Raw genomic sequence first — 20,858 nt, 5'->3', positions numbered from 1 at the left:
TGTACGGAGTTGCTACGGTGCTACCATCCAATACTCTCCCTTGTCTCCAAGCACATCCGATCATTTGTTACCTCCCGTGAGCTATACGCAAGACAATCACTGTTAGGATGCAGGGAACACCGTCTCTATGTTGTCTTCTGTAACAGAGAAAACCAAAATCACCAGTTGTATGTTCTCCGCAGGAAAGCCAACGGTAATCACTGCTTGGTCCTTATCCCTACTCTTCCCAAAATGCATTTCGGTGGAAGCTTTGTCGCCGTGGGCTCGACTATATACGTGTTTGATAAGTTGTTCTCTTTTCTACCGAATAAGATAAGCATTGACTGTAGATCACAAAAGGTGCGCCTCTTGCCTGATATGAATGTAACCATGTCTGTTTCATTTGCTTACTTCATGGACGGGAAAATATATATGTAAATGGATATCGTAACGAGCCAAGGGGGAGGGCCATGGCGGTGTTCAATATAGACAAACATATATGGGAGCCTGAGAAGGAGCTGCCAGATACTGTGAGGGGTTACAGGTGGACTGGTGAGTGTGTGGTTATGGCTGGTAAGATGTATACGAGGGATCCTCTTAAGAGCATTGTTTATGTTTACGACCCAAAGGAAAATAAATGGGAAACAGACAAGATGCTGAATATGTTTGATTGGGAGAATGCATCTGTCGTTGATGACGTATTGTATTACTTCGATTATAAGCGTGGTGGGAAGGTGTTGAGAGCTTATGACCCAAAAGAGAGTAGTTGGGTAGTGGTGAATGGTTTGGAAGAGTTGGTGGCCGAGGCGAGATTTTCACGCTGGGACTAGTTACGGTGGGAAACTGGTTTTGTTTTTCTATAAAGATCGTGAAACAATACGGTGTGCGCAGATTTCGCTAGAAAGGAGGCACCAGGGAAGAAGTGAGATTTGGGGTAAAATTGATTGGTGTGATGATGTTTTGTTTCGTAGTCGTGATGATTATTACGTTAGGAAAACTCTAGATGTTATTGTTTGATGCATCAACTCTCCATTATTGGGCAAGGCTTTAGTGACTTTCATGGCTACCTAAGCATTTTTTTTTCATATCAAATTACAAAAACTTGATTTTGACGTGTGGGATGATTTTATGTTTTAGATGATTGGACCGACCATGTCTAACTAGCCCAAACTCGCTAACGGTCTAATTAGTCTTGTGATGCTTTCGGTTATATTATGCGTGAACAAATAGCTATCACCAAGATAGGTCTATTTATATTTAGACAGTACATACCATGGCCAGAGTGCATTTTCAGTAGATATTGATGGGTTAGCCTATGTACTAAGAGTGCATTTGCAGTAGATATTTTCTTTTCTTGCAATTTTCTTTAATAAATTAGGCTTTAATTGCTAAAAATCATATAAAATAAGGTTTTAGTTTTCAAATTTACAGAAATATTGTTTTAGGAAATTTTTTTTTTTAGCTCACCACAAGACCCCTAATTAATCTCACCCGGAAAGCTATTGGGTCCATTGGTAAGGACTTTTGCTTTAGGCTTTGACTTTGGAATTATGGCTGTAGAGAATTTGGCTTTTAAGACTTTGACTGTTAGTTTAAGTTTTATTAAAATAAAATTGGTAGTTAAAATTACAGAAGTTTGGAATAATATTTAAAATATTTTATTTAAAAGTAAAATTATGATACTATTAAAAGTTTAATTATATATGATTGTAAAAATATTACAATATGGATTCAAATGAACAAGAAAAAAAATTCAATGATTAATTAGTCAATCTTAAATTTTAATAAAATTGTAACAAACTTAGATAAGTGATTTAGTTACAAAAGGAAGAATAAAAAAAATATTTTTAGTGAAAAAATAAAAAGAATGAAAAAAAAGTTGCAAAAGTCAAGTATTGTTGGCTTTAGGAAAACCAACACAAAAGTGGAGAGATAAACTTATAAGGGAAGTTTACTCAAATATACAATATTTTAAGACAATTAACTAGAACAATACATATTTTTTTTTATTACTGATATTTTTTAAATACCAAGCGTGCCCTTTTTTTACGTTATGAGAAAAAACATATTTACAAGAATGCCATTACTTTTCGCTGCCACGTAAGCAAAAACCCGGCGCCACGTAGGAATTATGTTCTGTGTTTTCATTAAGCCAGCCGTAAATCGCTACATACGTCATTACGGCTGATTTATTTCTACGTGTTGGCTGAATTAATTAAAACGGTTGACTTAAGAGGAAACGGATGATTTAAGAACATAAGTCAGCCGGTCGGTACACCTGAATTACAGAAATGTGGCTGATTTATGGGATAGCGGCTGACTTACAGACAAAGGTTACGACTGACTTATACATCGGCGATTTGTTTTCTGGAAAATTTGGCTGAGTTGTAGTTAAGACACAACTGAGTTATGTTTCCCCGACTGAGTTAATGAATATCAACTGGCTGAGTTATTTAATTTACGGCTGACTAATGTGATGTTGTTACGGCTGAGTTTATATTTAATCGGCCGTAATAGGATTGATTAACAGTAAACTCAGCTCATTTACGGCTGACTTATTAGCAAAAGATTAATTACTAGAATATCATTCATTTGACGGCTGATCTATGCGACGATACGGCTGATTTATCGTTTTTCATCCTAATTATGGCTGACCTATGTGACGATACGGCTGATTTATCGTTTTTCATCCTAATTACGGCTGATTACGGATCAAAAGATTAATTACTGAAATATTATCCACGGTTCGGCTGACTTACATTGTAAATGAGGGCTGATTTATGTTTGCTGAGTTATATATTCGTCTGTCGGCTGATTAACCGATTTTCCATGTCATCCGCCATATCATCAACTCGGATTTGCCATGTCACTGCTAACGAACTACTTTACAACTACGTTTGTCTGTCTGTTCATCTTTTTCTTTATCTTCTTTATCTATCTATATATCTATCTTCTTCATCTTATTCTTCATCTTTCTCCGAGATCTTATGGATCCGATAATTATTGTTTCTGATAAATGGATTAAGAAAAACAGATATGTAATCAACGCCGACAGTAGAGGGTGTAGAGTTCTGCATTTAGATGAGAAAACAAAACATGAAGAATTCGCAAAGTCTGTACTCGATGATTACGGATTGAATGAATTGAGGCATCAAAAAACAATGGCGCACGACACTCCACCAGTTTACGGAGAACAAGGATGACGAAATGAATCGGAATGACAGAGCAAGAGAGACGATGAACAGAGCACTATCGTATGTTTTTGTATTAAGGCTGGGTTTTGGTTTTAATGTTTTGTATTACGGCTGGGTTAGGGTTTTCTTGATTCAGTATTACGGCTGAGATATGGATTTTAATGTTTTCGTATTACAACTGAGTTATGGTTTCTTATGTTTCTGTGACACGGCTGAGTTTTGTTCTTAATGTTTTGTGTTACGGCTGAGTGGATGAGTTATGGATTAAATTCCCGCTCAAAAAACAAAAAGTCGTAAAGCGAAACGTCGCGATAATATAACCGTTCTCTGCCTATAAATAATGTGTCTACTCTAACAGTACAACTTTAAACTCTCTATTTTACACAATTACTCTCTATCTCTATTTTACACAATTACTCTCTATCACCACTCTCAAAGCAAACGGAATATTTCCCCATTCTTGAAATGCCTGAAGAAATTTAGGCGTTGGTGGTTGAACGTGTGGCCGGTAACTCCTTCCAAGATCTCTATGGCCTTAGAGCATCGTGCAAGTTGATGAAGGCGTTAGCAAATCGGCGTATGGTATGCCATTTTTACGATGTGTTATCCGTTCTCTGGGGACTCAATATGCCTGCTGAGTTGTTGAAAACTTTCTACGCTAAGAGAAATCCAAGCACACTTTGTATAAAGGGTGTTCAGTTTGTCTTTACATTAAACCTTGAAGAAGAAGGAGTTTCTCTCATGAAGCTTGCAGCAGATGCAGGATATGAGCGTGCTGTGTATACACACGCAATGACTCGAAAAATCTTTTGGGATGATGATGAGGGGTATTTTGCTCGTTTTACAAGGGAATACGTTATCAGGATCGGGAAATTAGTGCGATCTGTGAAATGGGGATGGGGTTTGTGGCACGGTGACGCGTTCCGCACAAAGAGGGCCGAATTCATTTCAGCGGTTGTTCCGTCGTTCTGCAGTTGCCAATGTGCTCCTCTTTTGAGGCGAGAATGTCCCTGGTTGTGGCACATTGATACCACTAAGGATGACAACATGTGTGACTGCTGTTTCTGGATCAAAGAGGTGGGGCTGTTCTTCCGTGACTTTGAACCAATTAGTTTGATTAGGAACACAATGAAGTGGTGAAGATGCATCGTATGAGAAACCTATCTTTTTTTGTTCTTTGCTATGCCATTATGTATGTAGAACAACATATTAATGTATGGGTTTATGGTAATGGTTACGACTGAGTTTTTGTTTAATTACAGCTGAGTTATCATTTAATTATGCCTAAGTTATCGTTAATTTAAGGCTGAGTTATCGTTTAATTATGTCTGAGATATCGTTATTTTACGGCCGTGTTAATCATTTAATTATGTCTGAGTTATCGATAATTTATTGGCTGAGTTATCATTTAATTAAGCTTGAGTTATCGTTAATTTCCGCCTTATCAAACTTTGTCAATGGTAAAGTATTATCGTCTCCATGTTATAAAGGCCTCGATATTAGTTTTGGGCCGTATTTTCTACACTTTTGAGGCGCCATAATATATCAACACGGTCAAATCAAGAAAGACGAAACGTCCCATTGTTAAATCAGTTTTTAAATACTAAAGTATTATCGTCTCGATGTTATAAAGGCCTCGATATTAATTCTGAACCATATTTTCCACACTTAGCCGTCCCGTTAATATTAACGGCTGAGTTATATTTTGAGTTAAATAATAAAGTATTACCGTCTCGATCTCTATAAAGGCGTCGATGTTATATTAACCAACATGGCTGAGTTATCTTAAATATCATTTCTTAGTTATATTAACGTTACATTAATGGATTATTTCCCGATACTTGAATTGCCTGAAGAGATTCAGGCGTTAGTGGTTGAACGTGTGGCCGGTAACTCCTTCACAGATCTCTATGGCCTAAGAGCATCGTGCATGTCGATGAAGGCGTTAGCAGAGCGGAGCAGGGTAAACCATTTTTACTATGTGTTATCCGTTCCCAGGAGACTCAATATGTCTTCTGAGTTGTTTAAAACTTGCTACGCAGAGAGAAATCCAAGCACACTTTATATGAAGGGTGTACAGTTTTTCTTCACATTTAACCTTCAGAAAAAAAGACTTGCTTTCATGAAGCTTGCAGCGGATGAAGGATATGAGCGTTCTGTGTATACATACGCAATGACTATAAAAATCTTTTGGGGTGATGAGGAGTATTTTTCTCGTTTTACAAGGGAATCAGTTGACAGGATCGGAAAACTAGTTTGATCTCTAAAATGGGCATGGGTTTTATCGCACGGTGACAAGTTTCGGGAAAAGAGGGACGAGTTCATTTCAACCGTTGTTCCTTCGTTCTATAGTTGCCAATGTGTTCCTGTTTTGGAGCGAGATTGGGTCTTGTGGTACATTGAAAACAGTAAGGATGACAAAATGTGTAACCGCCGTTTCTGGATCAAAAAGTTGGGGCTCTTCTTCCATGAGTTTGAACCGATGAGCATGATTAGGGACACAAGGGAGTGGTGAAGATGTATTCTAACAGAATCTTTTCTCTTTTTATGTTCTTTGCTATGACATTATTACGACTGGTTTATATTTTACATTATGGTTGGGTTGTCTTTTAATTACGGCTGATTTTTGTTTATGGCTGGGTTCTCTTCAATTACGGTTGAGTTTTAATTTCATAATGAATGAGTTATTTTGTTGGAGTGTCGTTTAAATACGACATGGCTAAGTTAATCAAATGCGTGACAGCCGAGTTATTGTTACTTAAAGGCTGAGATAATGTTAACTTTTTGGTTGAGTTTTGTAAAAAAATCCAAGAAACAGACAAGGAATCCGCCTTGTCATCAACTCGGATTTGCCATGTCATCACTAACGAACGAAATTTACAACTTGGTTTATGGGACTGTCCATGTTCTTCTTCATCTTAGTTATCTATCTTCTTCATCTTTCTCAGTTGGTTATGTATCTGGTAGTTATTGTTTCCGGTAACTGGATTAAGAAAAACATATATGTATTCAAGTCGACAGTAGAGGGTGTAGAGTTCTTCATTTAGATGAGAAAACAACACGTGAAGATTTCGCAAAGTCTATTCTCGATGATTACGGATTGAATGAATTGAGGGATCATATTCAGCTTAGCTACATGTTCTCGAATAAAGCATTGAAAACAATGGTGCACGACACTCCACCAGTTTACGTGTCCAATACTCGACAATTGCAAGATTTTCTAAGCCTAAAGAAAATCGAACAACTACGTCTATGTGTGGAGATTACGGAGAACAAGGATGAAAGAGCAAGAGAGAAGAGTAATGAGAATGACTGCTCAGAAGTAGAAGCTTCAGAAGTTCAGTCCAGAGACGAAAACTACAGTGGGAGTTGCGATGGTTGCAGTTTGGAGAAGGAACAAGAGGACAATGAGAATGACTGCTCTAGTAATGTGGAAGGAGAAATACACGACGTAGTCAGAGAAGATGAAATAGGCAAAGAAAACGAAGAAGATGATGAATTTGAAAGCCGATTTGATATGTTCGACGACTCGGACGGTGCTTCATCTGAAGATGATAACTTCAGCTCATACGGTGAGTCTCTTACAGAAGACGAAGATTCACCAACGCTACCTCCCAAGAAGAGATATCAGAACTTCTCAACGAGCGGATCTAAAGGGAATCTGGAGGTTCTAAAGTTGGAGATGTCGTCGATAGAACTTGAAGTAAGGCAACGATACGAGAGTAAAGACGATTTCGAGAGACGACTGAAACTTCTTACAGTGAGGCATCGATTTGATTTTGATGTAGAAACATCAACCCCGACATCATACGTTGTTAAGTATTGGGTTGATGGATGTCTCTGGAGAGTTTGTTCTTCAACCTAAGGGGAATCCCCAGCGTTTTATGTTCCTATGTACGATTCGAATCATACATGTTCTTGCCCAGAGCGTTCTAATCGATCTCGACAAGCAACACCAGATATTTTAGGAGAGTCGTACAAGAACTTTCTCGGCGACGTTGGTCCGGCCGTTTGCCCTACGAGTGTCGGAATAGCTATCACTAAGCAGTTTGGTGTAAAGGTAATTACTTTGTTGTGGCTGAGTTATGTAAACATTGTGACTGAGTAATATGTTATTAACGTAGCGGCTGACATATTATTACAATACGGCTGGGTTATTATAATTTTAGATGCAGCTGAGTTATGTTTACGTTGTGGCTGTCTTAATGTAATGATGCGGCTGAGTTATGTGTATCATTTTTTCATGTGATAGATGGATTATTGGAAATCACACCGGACGCTGAACTTTGCAAGGGAAATCGATGAGGGAACACCTGAGTGTGGGTTTGAAATCTTGCCTTCTTACTTATACATGATAAGAAGGGCAAATCCGAGTACAGTTACGCGTCTTCAAATCGATGAGCTTGGAAGATTCATGTATGTGTTTTTTGCGTTTGGTGCGAGCGTAAATGGGTTTCCTTTCATGCGCAAAGTTGTAGTTGTCGATGGTACGTTTCTTAATGGTAACTACAAAGGAACACTACTCACAGCACTAGCTCAGGATGGTAACTTTCAGATTTTTCCAATAGCCTTTGCAGTGGTTGACACTGAAAATGATGATTCGTGGCATTGGTTTTTTACGCAACTAAAACTTTTGATTCCTGACGACAAGGGTCTTGCGATAATCTCGGATAGGCATAATTCGATAGGGAAAGCAATTAGAAATGTGTATCCATTAGCTGCTCGGAGAATATGCACCTACCATTTATATAAGAAAATATTGGGACGGTACAAAGGAAATATGTATTTTGTATGGTGAAGAAAGCGGCGAGATGTTTTAGGATGTCTGACTTTACTGCGATTTTCGAGGAGATTGAAGCGATTAATCCTGCACTCCACAGCTACCTACAAAAAGCTGATGTACGACTGTGGACGCGTGTTCATTTCTAGGGAGAGAGGTACAATTTGATGACTACGAACATAGCAGAATCAATGAACAGAGCATTGTCGAATGCTAGAGGTCTTAACATTGTTCGAATATTAGAATCGATATGTGTTATGATGACCAGATGGTTTGCTGAACGGAGAGAAGATGCCAGATAGCAGCCAACGACGCTTACGCGTGGTGTGGAGAAACTACTACATGTAATTAAGTCAGTCGTAACACTAAAAATAAGTCAGCCTTTATAGTTATTAAGTCAGCCTTTAGAGTTCTCAAGTCAGCCTTTATATGTAATAAGTCAGCCGTTTCACATTTATTCTATTTTTCTTAATAGGGTCATGTAACTGACGCAAGGGATTTGACGGTAAAAAGGATTAATGATCATCACACTGAAGTTAAATATGGATCTTCTGGCAAGTCTTTGAATGTTGTTAATTTGGTAGAGCGAAAGTGCACATGTCGGCGTTTCGAACGCGAGAAATTACCATGTGTACACGCAATCGCAGCTGCGGAGTACATGAATGTTTGTCGTATATCCTTGTGCAGTCCTTACTATAACAGCGCTTAGTTGGTGAGCGCATACGCTGAATCGGTCATGCCGGTTGACTCAGCGCAACCTATTCCAGAATCGTCGCTAACCAACCGTGTTTGCCCCCGTCTATTCGTCAACAACCAGGAAGACCTAAAAAAATAGGATGAAATCTGCTTTAGAAGTTGCACATGCAAACAAACGTCCTAGGAAAGAGACAGAGTGGACATAATGCGAAAACTTGTCCGATGTAAGCAAGTGTTGTAGGGATTTTCGTGTTTTTGTAATACGGCTGGGTTTTGGGTTTTATTGTTCTTCTATTACAGCTGGGTTTTTGATTTTCAAGTTTTGTATTACGGCTGAGTTTTATTTTCATGTTTTTGTATTACGGGTGGTTTTTGGATTTTCATATTTTTGACTTACGGCTAAGTTTTGGATTTTCATGTCTTGGTATTTGTTTCAGACGTATTTTTACACGCCAAAACAATGGCGGCATAATTAGCCAGTTACAGCTGAGGAAAACATCGAAAAATGAAATGTCCATACATAACTTAATAGCCCCTACGTAATTATTGATATCTTAAAATACGTAACGTCGCGAAGTCAATTTCGGCTGAGTGATTAAAAATATCAGCTGAATGAAATACATTACGGCTGGGTTATGGAATAACTTCTCGCCCAAAAAAAACACGTCGCGATACGAAAACAGTTTTGTTGCTGATAAATAAGGTACTTCTCGAACAATTACATGTTCAACTCTCTATTGTTTTACACAATTGCTCTCTCTCTCTAAATCAATTTCACCCCTCTGCGAGTAAATGGAATATTTTCCGATTCTTGAAATGCCTGAAGAAATTCAGGCATTGGTGGTTGAACGTGTGGCTGGTAACTCCTTCCAGGATCTCTATGGCCTTAGAGCATCGTGCAAGTTGATGAAGGCGTTAGCAGATCGGCGTAGTGTATGCCATTTTTACGATGTATTATCCGTTCCCTGGAGACTCAATATGCCTGCTGAGTTGTTGAAAACTTGCTACGTTGAGAGAAATCCAAGCACACTTTATATAAAAGGTGTACATTTTTCTTCACATCTAACCTTCAGGAAGAAGGACTTTCTTTCATGAAGCTTGCAGTGAATGAAGGATATGAGCGTGCTGTGTATACACACATAATTACTCGAGCAATCTTTTGGTGTGATGGGCAGTATTTTGCTGGTATTCCAAGAGAAACAATTGACAGGATCGAGAAAGTAGTGCGATCTGTGAAATGAGGATAGGGTTTGTGGCATTCTGACGAGTTCCACCAAAATAGGGCCATGTTCACATCAGCTTATCTTCCGTCGTTCTACAGTTGCCAATGTGCAAATCCTGTGGACCGACAATGTCTCTGCTTGTGGCACATTGATGTGACTAAGGATGACAACATGTGTTACCGATGTTTCTGGAGCAAAGAGATAGGCATGTTCTTACGTGATTTTGAACCGATAAGCCTGTTTAGGGACACAAGGAAGTGGTGAAGATGTAATGTTCTCATGTTCTTTGCTATGCCATTATGTATGTCGAACAACAAATTGATGTAATGAAAGTTGAGTTATTGTTTCTTTTGGCTGCTTTATAGTTTTATACGGCGGAGTTATTGTTTATTGACGGCTGAGTTATTGTTTCTTTTGGCTGCTTTATAGTTTTATTATGGCTGAATTATTGTTTACTGACGGTTGGGTTATTGTTTCTTTTGGTTGCTTTATAGTTTAATTATCGCTGAGTTAGATCTGACTGCTTTATATGGCCGAGTTATTAATATGTTTTGTGAATCTTTTGGTTTAATTACGGCTGAGTTTTCTTTTGGCTGCTTTATATGACGGCTGAGTTATTTAATACGTTAAGTCTGAATTACATAAGAGATAGGCTGACTTATAATTACAAAAAATGACTGACTACACACAATAGTAGTAGTAGCAAAGTAACGCCATTCCAACGCCACAAACAACCACATTCCTCAAACACCGACCCTGACTCATACATTCTTCTCCTTTTCTCCCATATTCCATCTTCATTCCTTCAATCTCTTTCTCCAACCGAGCAACGTTAACTCTGAATTCGGAGATGTCTTTGCTCATGCCACTTATCAGTGACTTAATATCCTCAACCTCTTCCACCAAACACTCCTCCGCCCATTTGAATAAATGTCTCTGTTTTCACCAATATAACCAGATCTAAGTATTACGTTACAGAACATGCGAAATAAGAACCAAAACGAACCTTGTTATATCCTTTAGTGCAGCAGTAGTACAATCTTCCTGGATTTGTAGCGCTTGCAGATGTAAAAATTTCAGAGGGTTCACCACACCAACATTGTTTCGACGTTCTTCTTCCCGAGTTCAAACGTCGTCTGTAAGAATTTCCTGAAACGCAGGATGAGGAAGACATTTTTATCCTCAAAACAATTTCAAAATACAGACATTAGTGCGACTTTAGGGTGAGTAAGAAGACGACATCATGAAACGACAATGTTTACCATTTTTCCTTTTTAAGTATTAAATATATAAAAATTCAATGTCTCGATTTTGTAAATTACTCGACACATGCGTGCCAGCCGTTTATTTAAAACTCATGATAATTAGTCGACAACTCAGTCCAATCAAGCAAACGGAAACGTCCCATTAATAATGAAATGGGTGAGTGATAATCTACATTGTGGTATAATCCTTCACAGAAACATTCACGACTGAGTTATCTTAGTACGTAGTGGCTGAGTTATATTACATTGACAATTGAGTTACCTTCTTCGTTTTGGCTGAGTTAACTTCAAGTTGTGGCTAAGTTACATAACATTAACGGCTGAGTTTTGTAAACATTGTGGCTGAGTTAAGGAAACAACCACGGCTGAATTATAATACATAATATAAAGTAAATACGAATTCGACATGTCGAATTACATTCAGAAACAGAAAATATCAGGTTCAAAATACAGACATTAGTGCGACTTTAGGGTGAGTAAGAAGACGACATCATGAAACGGAAACGTTTACCATTTTTTTCTTTTTAAGTATTAAATATATAAAAACTCAATGTCTCGATATTGTAAATTACTCGACACATGCGTGCCAGCCGTTTACGACTGAGTTTGCTTAGTACATTCACGACTGAGTTTGCTTAGTACATTCACATAAACATTCACGACTGAGTTTGCTTAGTACATTCACGACTGAGTTAGCTTAGTACGTTGTGGCTGAGTTATATTACATTGACAGCCGAGTTACCTTATAGTTTTGGCTGAGTTACATAACATTCACTGCTGAGTTATGTAAACATGGTGGCTGAGTTAAGAAAACAACTGCGGCTGAATTATAATACATAATATAAAGTAAATACGAATTCGACATGTCGAATTACATTCAGAAACAGAAAATATCAGGTTCAAAATACAGACAAGGCATCACTGTCAGAAACCAAAATTGTCAGGACCAAACTCTTCAAACATGTGGACGAGATCACGCCAAACTCTAGTTAGCATCCACGGAGGCTTGTCGCCTCCTTTTGCCCAAGTGATCTTCAAATGGCGCATCTGGCAGCGAAATAGCGTTCTGGCCACAAGATTAAAATGTGTCCAAACTGTCGAATTATACCTTCGATCCCATGTGTTTTTGCGCTACAACAAAAAAAATTACAAAACCGTTGTTAAAGAACACACATGTTCTCGATGTAGACAGAGTGGACAAACTGTTGATATATCTAATATGGACACATATCCCGTCCTTATAGCGAGTTGAAGAAACCAGTGTTCCTTAAAATGATCGGGAATGGCGCAGTATGTCGGCCAATCATGAACCCATCCTTCTGCAAGAATCGACGGGATGACGAGGTAGAGATCACTTATAAATTTGAACCAGGTAGTGCTGATTGTGTCAAGCAAGTCACCCGGACCAGGGTATAGAAGAGGGAGGTTTTCAGGATTTGCAGAGCTTAGTATCGCATTGACAGTGTTCTCTAACCTCGCTGAATTACCAAGAACAATCGACATAACTTTTGATGGGGATAGATAGATATTGTTTAGGTTATTTCTAGAGGGAGAAAGGGGTAAGAAATGGTGTAAGAGAGGGGACAATATATAGAGAGTTATATAGAACGTCAAACGTCGTGAGTTAAAATTTCCCAAGATTCAGTTTTCTTTTTCCCGCCAAACGTCAAGATTAAGTTATACTTCACGGCTGAGTTCCTGTATCATTTACGGCTGACTTAGTAATTGGGGTTTAGGGTTTAGGGTTGCTTATTTAGGGTTTAGGTTTGCTTTTTTGGGGATTTAGTTTTAGGATTTGGATTTATGGTGCAAAGAATATAATAAGTAACACAAATTCATGATAAATAACACAATAATCGTTTACGAGTTTCGAATTATGCTCACACCTTATATCTAAATGTAAGGTTTTAAGTAATTGTAAGACAACATATACCTCAAGATCATGATCAATTCTAATCTCGTAAATTCAATAAAGAAGACACATTCAGTTGATTATATATTCACTTCAAATTGATAATTGGAGATTCAATGTAACATTTTAAAGTGTAAACATTTCATCTTTTTGATTCTAGTGTATGTTTGAGGTATGGCTGAGTTTTAATAGCATAACAGCTGACTTATACTAAACGATACGACTGAGTTATATAAACATTTGTTCGATTTTAGGGTATGGTGGATGTATGGCTGAGTTATTTAAATAGATACGTCTGAGTTACATATAACGTTTCGGCTGAGTTATATGAATATTTTCGATTTTAGAGTATGTTTGGGGTATGGTTGAGTTATAAAAACGATAAGACTGAGATATATTAGCTAAAGTCAAATACTTAATAACTTAAGTCAAGAACAAAATAACAAACACAGTTTCAATTGGACAGCATATTGTTCATCGCATTATTTTGTCCTTCATCGAGGATCTATGCTGCCATCTTCACCCTTAAACCTTGAATATTGTTATCGTTTATCCCATCAAAAGTTACACCAAGCGCTAGACACTCCACAAACTTCAACGAATACACCCCACAATCGCCAATCTGGGTGTTTTGTAGAGTGTATCTTTTGCTCCTGCTTCTGAATGCGAACTTCTTCTTACTAGGGGCTCGGAGATTGGCAGGAATAAGTTCACTCAACATCACGGGAAGCATAAGCGTTAGCGGTTTAATTGAATCTAGTATTCTCTGCTCACTTTCGGGTGTTGCATGTCCAAAGATTGGATCGTAGCAATCAATCTTGTCCTTCTTCAGATCCACGTGAAACGCCACCCAGTGATTTCCGCCTGTTTGAAGACATCCGTACAAGTGATCGACATCTTCATACCACTTCAAGTTTGTTGAACATTCAAGGGGAAGCTTACCGTTTATTAGATCTTCTTAACCATTGCCTTTGAAAGTGATCATACTAGGTTTTATCTTGAACTGCTTGAAATCGTGAATCCAAAAACTTAACACCCAAATGTCAATGAAGGCAATCCGCTTGGACCAGAATGGGGTGGGATTTCGCATGGAACTTTTAATGAGGACGTTTATATACGCTGCGACATGCTTCACAAAGAATGTTGACCAGTCAGCCGTAATCAAATATATAACTCAGCTGTACTAGAATATATAACTCAGGCGTACTAAAGACTTATATTATCAAACACCCATCCATATTCTTTTTCCAGCCACGGTCTTTCATGGATGAGTATGCTGTAGAAGTCACTCTCATCATCAGCTGAGAGGAGTGCTGGTTTATCTGCTGGTGATGGTGGTTTGGGAGGAATTTCCTTAATGTGTTGCATCAGTTTTTCGAATAGCGTCGGATCAACAGGTGCTAGAGGGTCATATATTACTAATGAAGGCTTAATATTCTTCCTCATGCACGTCGTTCCATCGTCTCCAACGTACGAAAAAACTAGTGGTGAAGAAACTGCCGTCAATGCAAACCCTTTTGGAGATAATTAAACACGTTTCTCCCGATATTCCCTTACTACGGCAGATCTAATCACTTCCTGATTCTCGACATCAGACTTCGGGGCAAATTCGTTCTGTTCCGCAAGAACTTCGTCGTTCGTCACATCACAGTCACTGTCCTCTCCAGATTTTTCAACTATGCATCCTATTACATTGGCACGCGGTGGAGTCACGTATTTGTTCTTTGACACATCCTTTTTTCATTTCTTTAGCTCAACATGTTTTTGCTTCTTTAACTCAGCCTCTTTTCTCTTAGCCTCAGCTTCTTAATTCTTTAACTCAGCCAGTTTTTGCTTCTTTAACACAGCCTCTTTTCTCTTTGCGTCAGCCTTCTCCTTCCTCTTTAATGCAGCCTCTGCCTGCACTGCTTTTTTATTTTCAGCGGCATCCTCATACTTTACATTACGCCTGCCCCTGCAGCCGCGTCCATAGGCTGGAACCTTAGCATCCTTATCATCCTCAATAGCCTTTGAAGGAGAAACCACAACGAAATCAAGATCACTATCAGTAGCTTTAGCGACACTACCAAACTCCTCAGCCAAAGTCCTTTTCACCCCTGATTCCTTATCAAGCTCCTTGGCCAAATTCTTTTTCGGTCCCAACACCTTACCAGGAGTCGCAGCTAACGCTGGACTATTGACAAACTTCTGCTGCGTTTGAACCCGCGGTGATGCCAACGATAAAGATTTATCTGGTGATGGTGGAGAGACGTTATCATTGTTTTCGGGAATTTCCCCTACCCCAAGAACTTTCAGACGCTTCTCCACTAAAGCTTTCACCCTGTCATCAATGGTCCTCTGGTCCATCAATGGTCTGTTCCGGTCTAACTCGTAAGCGTCAAACCGTGAGTCAATCTGATCAAATTTTCTGGAAATATTCTCCAGAGTACTCACAATGGTCGTCAGAGTCGTTTTGTTCTCCAACTCCAAATCTTTGCTACCTTCCTTCTCGCTAGAACCCTTTCCCACAGCAGCAGCTTCAGACTCAATGGTGTTCACTTCATTCTGTGTCTTAATTTTTTTCTGCTTCTTAGTGGGTGGCTCAGCTTCTGACGAAACTCCACCCTTCATTTTCTTCTTCTTCTCATTCCCCTTCCCCTTTGCATTCCCCTGCACTTCCCAAAAACCTTTCTCGAATCTACTTATGTATGCCTGTTATCAAGCTAACGAGTTGTGGATCGTCAGCTTCACCCGGCCAACGAGGAAACATCTCTTCAATCGAGTCCTTCAAAACCATTCTCCTCACACGCACCTGCAACACCAGGTAATAACAAAACTCAGCCACCACAATAACACAAAACTCAGCCATCAATAAAAATAATTCAGCCACCAAATAACACATAACTCAGTCATCAATTAAAATAAAATCTTACCTCGCCATGCTCTTTGATTTCGGCAGACAACAATTTATCAAAACTTGCACGTGTACGCTTTCCACCCCATCAAAAAAGCGGAACGTCTTCATTATTGATCACTCTCCCAAAACTCTCACCGAAGCAGGCGACGGATTCATACGCCCAAATCAATAACAAGTCCTTCATGCCGCTTATTGTGTATGAACCTCCTTCTGGAGCCAATGTCTTAATGGAGTCAATGAGAACTTCGTATGCAGTCCGACCCCATGGATACGATCTCATGGCTTCATCGTCGAATACCCTTATTGCACTTTGAAAGGGTATCCTTGAATTGTGATGCGAACAATAGACTCCCATGGCTTGAAGAAGTAGCAGCCCCAACCACTTACGCTTTTCAAAACTCCAAAGCGGACAGAACTCTAATGCTGCCTTCAGTTCATCTAACTTGGGTCCCATCCCAAGCGGCACTTTCAACTCCTCCCAAAATTCTTTGTAGTGATCAAGATCAAATTTTTCTGTTGGCAATGGGCCTGTGTTTAACCTAGTAATCTCACCAAACTTGAGCAAGCTAAACCTAATAGCCTCATCAACCAAGAGACACCATATCTCCTTCTTTAGAACTCACATGCTTTCGCGTCCAGCTAACCTAGCAACTACTCCAATGGGAGAGTTCACCAGTTCTTCCCACACATCAAGTCCAATTGTTTCTCTAACGTGGGGCAAATGTCCTGGACAGAAAATTGTGATTAATATCTTTACCTTCTAGGTTAGAAGACCCTTCAAGGTAAAGTCTTGGAGGGTAATCCCGTGATTTAACTTCAGCAGCATCCATCTGATCATATAACACAACAATAAATCAGCCACAAAATAACAATAACACAGCTTTACTATAACAATAACTCAGCCAAAAAATGTTTGAATAACTCAGTCACAACATAACAGTAACTCAGCCACAACATAAAAGTAACTCAGCCACAACATACCATTAACTTAGTCACGACACAGCGATAACTCAGCCATAACACAACCCTAACTCAGTCGCAACAAAACCCTAACTCAGATGCAACAAAACCATCAACAAACCATATCACAGCCGCAACATACACTACAAGAAAACACGCTACATTCCGATGGCCATTCCGACGGACGTCACTTTCGTCGGTTTATTCTGACGAAATTCCGACGATAAACCGACGAACCATATATTTTTGTGTTCGTCGGTATTTCGTCGGAAATTTCCGATGACTAACCGACGAAATTAATTTCGTCAGAAATATCCTGTGAAATTCCAATGGATTATTTGACCTTTAAGAACTCCGACGACTTACAGACGAAAATATTCTGACGGCCATATTGACCGTTCGGATTCCGACAAAATTCCGACCGAGAAATTTGACCGTTTTAGAAATCTGATACATTTGCGACGAAATTTCGACGGATATTATTTGACCGTTCGGATTCCGACGGAATTCCGACGAAGTATTTGTCTGTTTAACAATTCCGACGATTTTCCGACGAATTTTGTTATGTTTGTCGGAATTCGGTCAGAAATCTGTCGGAGTGTCGCATGAATTTTTCCTATAAATGTGACCTCCCCACACCACATTTCCCTCGTTCATTCTTTTTTCTCTTTTCACTCTCTACAAATCCGAAAAATTAATCATGTCTTATGGAAATTATTATCGATCGTGGATGGATAAACCGCATTTGGATCCAAACACCAATTTGCTTACGGAGGAATACATGGCAGGTATTGGCGAATTCATGGCGCTTGTTCAACGACAACCGGAAGCAAATACCGGTATGTTACGATGTCCATGCTCCTCCTGCAGTAGTAATAAGGTTATAAGGGAATGAGATGTTTGGACTCATTTATATATGAGAGGGTTTACACAGAGTTATAAGGTTTGGTATCTACATGGAGAAACTGGTTATGAATATGGTAGTACTAGTGAACCTCAGCCTGTGGTTAGATTAGAAGAACCAAGGACGGAAGTAGATTATAGTGTAGGTACTGAGCAAATGGTAAATGATCATTATAGAGGGGAAGAACCCAATGCAGAATCTAGGAGATTTTTTGACATGTTGGATGCAGGAAAACAACCTTTGTACAAAGGTTGTCGAGATGGTCATTCACCCTTATCATCTGCAACTAGATTGATGGGTATTAAGACAGATTATAATTTGGCTGAAGAGTGCGTGGATGCGATTGCTGATTTCGTTAAAGGTGTTCTACCAGAGGATAATCTAGCATTGAGTTCATACTACGAGGTTCAGAAACTGGTAGCAGGTATTGATTTACCGTATCAGGTGATAGATGTATGCATCGACAACTGCATGATCTATTAGAGAGCGGATGAGAACCGAGATAGATGCAAATTTTGTGGGAAACCTCGTTATCAGCAAACAAGGGGAAGAGTTCCAGTGCCATTCAAAAGGATGTGGTATTTGCCTTTGACAGAAAGACTGAAGAGGTTATATCAGTCTGAACGCACAGCCCAACCAATGAGATGGCATGCAGAGCACTCCACAGATGGTCAGATTAGACATCCTTCAGATGCAAAAGCTTGGAAACATTTCCAATCAAAATATCCAGAATTTGCCCATGAGAGAAGAAATGTCTATCTTGGATTATATACTGATGGTTTCAGCCCGTTTGGAAAGCATGGAAGACAATATTCTGTATGGCCAGTGATTGTGACACCGTACAACTTACCGCCCAATTTGTGCATGCGACGAGAGTTTTTGTTTCTCTCCATTCTCGTCCCCGGGCCAGCGCATCCGAAGAGATCACTTGATGTGTTTTTTCAGCCACTGATATATGAGTTGCAACAACTATGGGCGGATGGTGCTGAGACATACGATGTTTCGTGCAAAGAAAACTTTTAGATGCGGGCAGTACTTATGTGGACAATAAGTGATTTTCCAGCATATGTGATGTTATCTGGATGGACAACTCATATCCACATTGTCAAGATAACACAGATGCTTTCCAGCTAAAACACATAAGGAAAACATGTTGGTTTGACTTTCACAGAAGATTTCCACCACCCGATCATCCATACCGTAGGAGCAAGACTTTGTTTACGAAGAACAAGAAGGTGTTTGACAGTCCACCAGAAGAAATTAGTGGGAAAAAATTGTCGGAGCAGTTAAGGGATTTGGTGCATATAGGACGCCAGACGTTGGTGGACATGAAAATATTCGAATCGACGCTGTTGGAGAACTACACAATTGGAACAAAAAAAGTATTTTTTGGGATCTGCCATGTTGGGAGGATCATCTGTTGCGGCATAATTTAGATGTCATGCACATTGAGAAGAACTTTTTCGACAATCTGATGAATACAATTCTTAACATCCAAGGTAAAACGAATGATAATTTGAAGTCAAGACTGGATTTAGTCGATATTTGTGATCGTTCTGAACTTCACGTTGTTGAGAACGGTGTGGCTCCCTTTCCCATATACCGGTTGGATGTAGCTGGAAAGGAGGAGTTTTTTGGTTGGCTTACAGATAAAGTGATATTTCCAAATGGTTATGCGTCAAATTTGCGTAACAGCGTTGACAAAAGTGAAGGAAAATTTACTGGCTTGAAGAGTCATGATTGTCATGTAATGATGCAGCGCCTCCTTTCGTTTTGTTTTTCCGCACTATTGCCACAAAATGTTCATGAAGCAATTGCAGGTATTTTATATTTTATATTTTAATTGGTTATCAATTCAATTAGTTTATTATGTTTTATAGGTACTTATGAATGTTTTTTTTTCTTTATATATGTATCCAGGGATAAGCGCTTTCTTCTGTGATTTATGCACTAGATCCGTCACCGCGGATGATATTAGTAATTTAAAGGATAACATACCCGTGAGCATGTGTAACCTCGAGAAGATATTTCCTTTTTCGTTTTTTGATGTAATGGAACATCTTGCTATTCATCTCGCAAGAGAATTGGAACTTGGTGGTCCTGTACAATACCGATGGATGTATCTTTTTGAGCGTTTTATGCATCATCTGAAAAAGAAGATCAAAAATTTAAACAAGGTGGAAGGCTCAATAGTCGCACAGGTGATCAATGAGGAAACAACAAACTTTGCTGAAAACTACTTTCCATCAGAAGTGCAGACAAAAAATCGGAGACCTTCTCGGCATGATGATGGAGGGCAAAGGGCAACGTATTATGTTACCGTTCCAAACATGTTCAGGGAAATTGGACGACTTAGTGGAAAACCAAAGAGGCGAAAACTTACTGAGAGGGAACACGCTTATTTGCATACATATTTGCTCACCAACTGTGAAGATCTTCTACAATATGAGAGGTAAATAATTTTATTTTATTTAAAAGGTCATATTGCTTATTAAATTTTATTTGTAGATTAATTAATGACATCACTTTTGTATAGTATTTATATGGCAGAGCTGCGGTTGACTTACATACACGCCACATAAGCGGAGCTTCAACAACTCAGACATGAAGGATTTGCCGTTTGGCTTCTTAATTATGTGAGTGTACATGTACAAAAAATTAGTTATATATTTAATGAAATAATTTATCACCGCTATAAGCACTGACATGTTTTATTTATAGGTGACTGAAGGTTTGGCTAGAGGGGAAGTGTTCGATGATTGGATACTCGAATTTGTGCGGGGACCAAACTATGTGGTCAAATCATATCCAAAATATACAACTCGAGGATATGCATTCTCAAGGGAAGGCCATTCGAAGAAAACTTATGATGCTGATATTTCGTCTTCATCCGGGGACGATGTGTACTACGGCAACATACAAGATATTTTGGAAATTCAGTATCCTGGTATGGTTGGGTTGCGGTGTACTGTATTCTGTTGTGTTTGGTATGACAACACTCCAGATCGAGGGGTGAAAACTGATGCATTTGGTGTTACATCGGTTCATT

The 20,858-nt window shown here is 39.0% G+C and overlaps 2 protein-coding genes across 2 annotated transcripts; one reads left to right on the top strand and one right to left on the bottom strand.

Annotated features, from left to right (window-relative positions):
- The first annotated feature begins 6,336 nt into the window (after positions 1-6,336).
- On the top strand, positions 6,337-7,971 carry LOC106392777. Its single transcript, XM_013833563.1, has 3 exons — positions 6,337-6,895; positions 7,040-7,233; positions 7,426-7,971. Exons 1-3 carry the CDS (start codon positions 6,337-6,339, stop codon positions 7,969-7,971), a joined length of 1,299 nt encoding a protein of 432 aa, XP_013689017.1.
- Positions 7,972-14,855: 6,884 nt separating this feature from the next.
- Positions 14,856-16,775, bottom strand: LOC106392776. The gene is made up of 5 exons (XM_013833562.1): positions 16,703-16,775; positions 16,569-16,671; positions 16,064-16,484; positions 15,757-15,840; positions 14,856-15,698 (listed from the first exon to the last, which is right to left on the bottom strand). Exons 1-5 carry the CDS (start codon positions 16,773-16,775, stop codon positions 14,856-14,858), a joined length of 1,524 nt encoding a protein of 507 aa, XP_013689016.1.
- Positions 16,776-20,858: the final 4,083 nt, after the last annotated feature.

The sequence above is a fragment of the Brassica napus genome, chromosome C4 (genome assembly GCF_020379485.1).
Source record: "Brassica napus cultivar Da-Ae chromosome C4, Da-Ae, whole genome shotgun sequence".
Taxonomy (NCBI): Eukaryota; Viridiplantae; Streptophyta; class Magnoliopsida; order Brassicales; family Brassicaceae; genus Brassica; species Brassica napus.
The sequence above is the reverse complement of the archived record's forward strand: the minus strand, read 5'-3'. Positions and strand labels throughout refer to the sequence as shown.